We start from the raw sequence: 7,800 nt of genomic DNA, 5'->3' as shown, positions 1-7,800 counted from the left end.
CCTCACTGCCCCGCCCCGCCCCTGCTCTCGCCTCGTGCGCAGCCCGCGCCCTCCCCTCCTCAGTCATGTGCTCCGAGCCCCGAGCACAGCTGCGGAGAGTGCCCTGGAGCCCGCGCCCCGACGCTCGGTGCCCGCAGTGTTCACTGCGTCCTCCGCTCCAGGACGGGCGGTGCTGAGCGCCGCACCCCGCTGCTGAGCCCCCCAGCCCAAGGAAGCGTCCCTCTCGCCGCAGCCGCAGCGTGCATCGGCGATGGCGAAGGCGACGGCCAGCGCCGTGGGGCTGAGGTTGCTGCTTCTGCTGCTGCCCCTGCTCGGGGAAGGTGAGTTCTGTCGAGGACTGGTGCCCGCAGCGGCCGGGGTGAAGTTGGAGCCGTGCGGTGGAGTGGACGCGTTTGAAAATGCCTTTCTGTTCACGGCGGGCAGCGGGCCAGGCAGTTACTGGCCACTTGGGCTCCACTGGGAGTGGGGTGGTGTGGCGGGCAGCGCGCCTCGGGCCCCAGGCTGGGTGGGTCTCGGCCGGAGCCGGACACGGGCCAGGCGCCTGTGCCCAGGGCCCGAGTCGCAGCCACGCTCGCCTGCCTGGTTGCGCCTCGGGCCACAGCAGCGTCTCGGGGCGAACCAAGCGGATCTTGTTGGCGTTTTGGTGCAGGTAGGGGAGGACGGGTAAGGTAGCCCTAAAAAGCCTGCCACTGGGGCAGGAGGAGTTGTGTTTCTGTAAACGATTGCTCCATTTTGGTTTCCTTGTCACACTCCACGTCGGTGCGTTTCTCCTCCAGCTCTGATATCCTCTCTCAGGTGAGAGCGGAGGGGATCTGATCTTTTTAAAACGGTTGCTTTTCCTTGTGAGTTTTTGCCACCCTACTTCTTAAAAATCCCCCAAGCCTGTGGTTTTTAGGGAGGCTGCCCTCGAGGGCCCGCTCAGGCTGGCCCAGCGCCACCGGCCCTGGCTCCAGTCCCACCCACTTCTTTAGAGTCCCCTGTTGCTGCCCCACAGGGGTACCTGAAGGTGCAGCCTTTGGCACCGTTTGACGGTTCGGGGCCAACATGCACCAAGCGCTTTTACCATCCTGGAGTGGAGTAGGGCTGTGTGTTGTCAGCATCAGTGCTGGGAGGATTCGAAGTGGCTTTGCAGAGGCTGGTCACTGCCCCCACCTCCAAAACTCTCAACAGATGAATGAACCCCAAGGCTGTGGAATCTGCTTCTTACCCCCTGCCCCCCGTGGCCACGAATTTTAGTTTCTCTCAAATTGTCCCTGATTTCTTTTTCTTAAATACTTATGTGTATGTACTAAATTTCCCTCTGAGAGTAGCCCCCACCACCCTTCCCCACCTTTCCCTTCAGCCTTTGGGAATACAAGAGGCAGTGAGTGGTTCCCTGCTTCTGGCCCTGGGTCCTGCACAGACGGTGGGTTCACAGGCCTGCCCAAGGTTTCATTTGTATGACTGGATCCTAAACTCAAGAGTCAGATACTTACACTAGGATGGGCCCCCAGCCCATCACAGGAAAGGCAGGGGAGAAATCCTTCCCATGCCCCGGGGAAGAATGGGGGAAGCATTGGGAGTCTGGGGTCAGGGTGCTGTGAGGCGGAAACAGACAGAAGAAGGATGAAGACTCCGCAGAAGTAAACACAGACAAGGCCTTCAGAAGATCTCTTGTAACTCTGCGTTGCAACTTTGTAGTAATGGGCGGGTGATCAGGTGAGAGGCCGAAGCCAGGGTGGACTTGGTGGCCTCAGAACCTAGAAGAGGACTTCCCATGCCTCTCCTGTGCTTAGCCAAGGTGTCCAGCTGAGGCTAGGAGGACTGGACTGGGAGCGGGGCTGCTAGCATGGACCTGTGACACTTGGTAGGAATGCAAGTGGCTTTTTCACAGCCTGGACTTAAGGAGTTGGGTGGTGGGAGAAAGGCCCTCCAATCCAGGGAAAGCAGGTCTCCTGCCCCACCCACTCTTCCAACAGGATGAGTAAGAAACTGATTGACGACACTGAGAGTGGAGAGGTGGCCCCGCGGTACTCAGGAGGAGACAGCTGGGCGTTTGGAGAGGCCTGCGGGCACACTACTCAGAGTGGCAGTTCTGGAGCTCTCTCAGTGTGGCGCTCCAGACTGCCGCAAGTGAGCCAGGGCCACTGCTCCGGGACTCACCCAGGCTGGGAGTAGCCCGGCCTCAGGGCGGCCCCTTGTGGATGCAGCCCTTCAGTGGCCGTGCCTCTTACCTGGGGTATGGGCTGGGTCTCTAGGGGATGAAAGCCCTCCCTGCTGGCCTAGACCTACCTCCCCCAGACCGGAAGCTCTCTTCTGTGCTGGATGACTGATGAGAGGCAGGGTAGGGAGGCAACCAGATGGAGCGGCAGTGGCCTGGACCCCAGTGTTGGGGAAGGAAAGCACTGCCTCAGGGCTGGCAGGGATGGGCTAGAGGGCTCAGGGGTGCTCAGACCAAGGTCATAGGACATCACCAGACCCCTAGTGTGTGCCCCTCTCCATGTGTACACACTCTCATTGTGTAAGAATTCACACGCCTTCAGAAAAAGGCGCCATCCCAGACACAGACTCCCAGAGTAGGGCAGTACTCCTCACCCACACTCTGGTATCTGTGTGAGGGCACACATGGGCACACACACACACTCTTGAATCCATGCTCACACACTCTCATGCTCACTCTTGGTGATCACCGAGACACCACTGCCCTTTCTCAAGGATATGTGATCATGAGGCCTGTGGACACACTCACACCCATGCTCGGCCCCTCACACTACACCCTTATCTGGGAAACCCAGCCCCCCTCCCTGCTACTCCCACACATTGCGACCCCTGCGTGTATACACAGGGACACCTGCTCCTCCCTATTCACACTCAGGGGGCACAGCCTGTCCACCTGGGGCATCCTGGACCCATCTAGAAGTTGTTCTCAGAAGAGTGTGTGGCGTTTTACTGCTCCAGTGCAGGTACAGATGTCCCCGTGGCATGGATGAAGAGACTGATTCCCAGCTTCCAGGGCTCTCCCTGAATGTCTCAGGCTGACTGCTCACCCAGCACCTTCTCCCTGCTCTTCCTCATGAGGCCTCGCACCTCCCATCTTCCTGGCCTGGCTTCTGGGTTCCTGTTTTGCTCAGTACCTCTGCCCACAAGGAGAGACCTGCCCCCTGTGCCTGCACGCCCCTGGGGCCTCTCACTCCCAGTACTGGCCATGACTTCCAGCCTGCTCTCCAGGCTGTGGGCCCTGCCCCTCTGCAGTTGGACCTGGGTGTGCCACTTTTGCTGGGACCAGCAGGTGCCAGCGCAGCCCCTCAGCCAGGAAGACTGCTCTGCCGACCTCTTTGTTTCTCTTTCTGCCCCTTCCCTCTCTGGCCAGGGACGAGTGGTGGTGTGCTTCATCAGGCTCACCTGGGTCCCCCTAAGCCCTTCTGGCCTCTGAGAGCTGCCTGCGCTCCACACTGACTGTCCTGGGCCCTAGCAGAGTCCAGCCTTCTGAGGGAGCAAGGGGCTGGGTCAGCTGGTAGGCTCCTAAGAGTAGGGTCTGCAAGCAGAGAGCAAATGGGGAAGTTTATTGAGACCATTGCAAAATTGCCTTTATTCTGCAGAATTGCATTAAGGATGGCTAAGTAAATCACTGTTTCCTTGGTGGTGTGAAGAAAATGGGATTCTTTTACCTAATGGGGTGCTAATGGCCTTTTAGCCAGGGGAGGAGAAAACAAATGAAAAATTATGGGATCTGTTAACCTGAAGTATGGGGTGCCAAGCGGAAGTGGGGGGGGGCAGGAAACTGCTGCCTTGCCTGAGGGCTTCTCCCCCTGTGACCCAAAAGAGGTGCCCTCTGCCTATTGGTCTTAACTGGATAAGGTGATGCCAGCAACAGCCACCCCAGGGGGCCCACAGCATGCTGATCCTGTGCTCAGCACCGCCTGTCTGCTACTCACTGTATCCTCCTGAAACCCTGAGGGATGTGGCCTTGTATTCCCATTTCATAGGTAAGAAAACTGAGGCTCCCACAGCCCGTGTACCTGAGCCCGTGAAGAGGACTTCATGACTCTGTGGCCCTGGTCCTCTGGTTTTCAGCAAGCCCCTCCTCTGGGCCAGCGGTGGTGGGGACCTGCAACAGGGCTCAGGAGGAGTCCGGGGATGGGTGTGGGGAAGGTGGCCCTGAGTCTGCTCACCCACTGGTCACCCTCTGGTGGGGTGCTCCAGGGGCCCGAGGGACAGCCTGGCCTGGGTCTGGGACGGAAGTGTGCTGCCATGCTCCCCAACACCTGAGTCAGGAGCCCGCAGGACTCTGGCTGATTCTCAGATGGGACTGCTACTGTAGCTGATGTCTGGGAGTCCTACAGGTCCAGGAACTGCCTCCAGGTGGGATCCTGTCATAACTGGCCCCAGGGGAGGGAGCGTGCTAGTGGTGTAGGCTGAGAGTGTGACCCTTGTACCCGCCTCTGCCTGGGGACCTAGAACCTGACAGAAGCCACTGTGCTGAGGAGTGGGGGAGGGCAGGGGCTGGGCTTCAGGGCACATGGGTATGACTGTGTCTCCTTACCTGGACTCCAGGACATTCTGGGAGAAGAAAGTGCCCACTGGGCTCCCCAGGAAAGAGGCAGAGCTGGAGAAGTGCCCCCCAACAGCGGTATTGCTTCCTTCTATCCTGAAGAAGTGGCTAGTCTCCACTCTGGAGACCCACCCCCTTCCTGTGGATGTGGGGGAGGACACTTCCTCCTGTGGGGGTTGTGTTCAGGCTCCAGTCCCTCATCTTCTCCTCTTCATTTCTTTCTCTTCTTCCTCCTGGTTTCTGCAATTGTTTTTCTGAGAGAGTGACTTAATAGTAACAATAACAGTACTGGTGAGCAGCCCACATACACGCTCCGAGGGACCACCTGCCACCCAGGCAGCTTCTCCAGGACTAGGGGTGCACCCGGGGAGAATGCAGAAGGTGACTTTGACCTCAGAGCTATCTCCATGTAGGAGAAATGGGCAGTAAAGGAAGCGCCAAGCTGTCATTTATCTCAAATGTGTGTGTGTGATATCAAATGGAAGTGCATGGCAGAAGGCAGGCTGTGGGGCCGGGTGGAAGCAGGGATGGTGGGCTGCCAGGCAGGAAAGGGGCCCTTCTGGGCTTGGGCCACAGGGTGTGAAGGCGGTGGAGGACATCCCCCTCCCTCCCTCCCTCCTGCCTTCTCACTTGCTTCCCCTGGGTCTTCAAGGGCAGAGTGCTATGCTTTATGGGTGGGCATGCTTCAGCTCCTGGAAGACTGGGGGGTTGGTGTGACTCAGAGAGATCACCCAGGGCCATGACCTGGGTAGTCTCAGAGGGGCTTGAAGGGGTATGAAGACTCAGGCCTCCAGAGCCCACATGGCTTTCCCTCCCTACCCCAGAGCAGCGGACTGGCAGCGCAGGTCCCCCTCCCTGACCCCCGTGTTCCCATGCTCAAGGGAGGCTGTGGCTCCCAAGACAGAGCTCCGCCATACCTGAGAGGACCTGAGGGTATTGTCCTCTTTGGGCTGAAGCCCTGGGAGCCCCTGTGGACGGGGCCCACTTCCTGCCTGGCTTCACCTCCCAATCCTCCCACCATCCGCCTTCCCAAGCTCTGGACCAGACGAGACCTGGGCTTCCATCAAGCTCTGGCCTCACAGCTGGGTAATTGTGGGAGCCCCTGGCACCTGTCCCTGAGGCTGGAGCCTGAAAACCAGTGGCCCTATCAGCTGTCCACTGCAAGACCCTGGGCAAGGTAGGGTGGGGCGAGAGAGAGCAGGGAGGTAGAACTGATACCCCCTAGAAAGCGTGGTTGTGGGTGTGATGACGCCAGCAGGAGCTTGGGGAAGGCAGATCAGGCACCACCTGGGCCCTCAAGGAGAGCAGGTGGCCAGCCCTGAGCAAACACCTCTGTTTGCTTTTGCCTGGTGAGCGGCTCCACAGAGTATAGCAGCCAAGGCACCACTGTAGAAAGGTCACCTGTGCACCTGGACAGGTGTGTGCCCACCTGTTGGTCCGGCCAATGCAGGCTCTCCATGACATCAAGGATACCTAGTGGGACTGGGGGCCTCTGTGGCAGGCAGGGATCAGTTCTGGGACCCACTCAGGGAAGACACCCCTGCCCCTGCAGACCCACGTCCTGGGGGCCCCAGCCCACTGCCCCCAGATTCAGGTACTGGGACTTTACTTTATCCCCATCTTAAGCCTTCACTCTTCTGACCTGGGAGCTACTGTCTGGGTTCCACAGGGCCCTGGGCTCCAGAGAAGTATCTAAGGGGCAGGGTGGCCGGGAGAGGGAGGCAGAGCTCCAAGCTGTGCCCTGATTACCAGCTCTGACTGCCCTGTGATTGAAGAAACAATTTGGCTTCTGAAACAGTCAGAACCTCTCTGGTGAGATAATGGACATCAGAACTGGTTCTAGTCCCCCATTCCTGCCTATGGGATTGCCAGAAAACTCCAGTGGTTCTTAGTCTTAGCAAAAGGGGGAAAGAAACCATGTAAGTTCCTAAGCTTTAATTAACAAAAAAAAAAAAAAAAAGGAAAAGAAAAACTATAAGTTCCTAAGCTTTAACTAACAGCCTGGAAAATGCTTGGGAAGATATATGTTCTGTGTGCCAGAACCTGAGAGTGAGACAGGTGTGGGGGTGGGGGGCGATCTGGGGTGCACAGCGTGGTGGTGGGAGTCCGAGTCGAGGGAAAGAGTTTATGGAGTTTCTTTCTCAAGTTTTTCTACCCCTGAAACAGTCAAAGACACAGATACGGTGAAACAGGGAAAGACCCAGAAGCTGGGGGGCTGGTTCAGAGTGTGCTTTCTCCTTCCCTCCTCCCCTATCCTGCCTTTCCAGCATTGCCCATGGTGCATCTGATGCTCTTTTTTTTTCTTTCTGGGAAGGAGAAAGGATGGAATCAGCACTCCATTCCGCCACCTCTTGGCCATGACATGGGTGCAAGGTGACCGTGTACTCTGTGCTGTGAGCACATGCTTTGCCACTGGGTTGAGCCTCCTCATCAGATTGGCACCTGCAGGGGATCTTTACAGGAGATCACACATGTGACTCCACAGAGCCTTGAGAAGTTTCCGCTGGGACCCTCTTGAATCTTCTTCTGCAGCCACCTATCCCCTGTACCTATGTGAGCAGGAAAGACTATGAACTTGGGGGTGACAGAAACCCCCAGTCTCAACGTCTCAACACTGTTCATTTGTCTCCTGCTCCCCGCCCCCTGCCCTTGGCAGCCACTCCACACCTGACTGTGTGCACAAGAGGGGCCCAGAGCTCTGAGGAGTCGGGTTTCTAGGGCCCTGGGCTCTTTGCCCATTTCCACAGGCTGGAATCCCATCACAGGGTCCTTTTCTCTGCAAGAGAAGCCAGTGTGCAGAGGAGAGCATGGTGGTTTGGTGGGATGCACACTGGGGCACCTGTGCAGGCTCCTGGGGTCCGCTCTGGACTTGTGCCCCTGCCTCTTCCAGGGTGGTCTCTCCTGCGGAGATGGGGGGAAGAACAGGGTGGTAAACAATTAAAATTCACTTCTTTTGAGGTATGAAATTCACATAACAAAATTAGAGTGAACAGTTGAGTGGGATTTAGTACATTCACAGCATTGCATATTCATCACCCCTGTGTAGTTCCAGAACATTATTGTTAACCCCCCAAAGAAAACCCCATACCCATTAGGCAGTGCGCCTAGTCCCCCCACACTAGCCCCTGGTAACTGCCACTCTGCACCTGTCTCTATGGGCTTGTCTATTTTGGATATTTAAAATAAATTGACCTTTCATTTGTATCAGGCTCCTTTTACTTGGTTGGAGGTATATCCGTGTTGTAGCATGTATTGGTATTTCATTCCTT

The 7,800-nt window shown here is 57.2% G+C and overlaps 1 protein-coding gene across 1 annotated transcript in view; it reads left to right on the top strand.

Moving 5' to 3' along the window:
- Positions 1 to 5: 5 nt before the first annotated feature.
- Positions 6 to 7,800, top strand: part of LOC122691388 (proto-oncogene tyrosine-protein kinase receptor Ret-like) — a 49,281-nt gene continuing 41,486 nt past the window's right edge. Inside the window, 1 exon segment of the mRNA XM_043897964.1 lies at positions 6 to 320. Coding sequence (XP_043753899.1) covers positions 251 to 320 — 70 coding nt within the window. The 5' untranslated portion in view covers positions 6 to 250.

This window comes from Cervus elaphus, unplaced genomic scaffold (assembly GCF_910594005.1).
Source record: "Cervus elaphus unplaced genomic scaffold, mCerEla1.1, whole genome shotgun sequence".
Lineage (NCBI taxonomy): Eukaryota > Metazoa > Chordata > Mammalia > Artiodactyla > Cervidae > Cervus > Cervus elaphus.
Note: the sequence above shows the minus strand (reverse complement) of the source record. Positions and strands in the feature narration are given on the sequence as shown.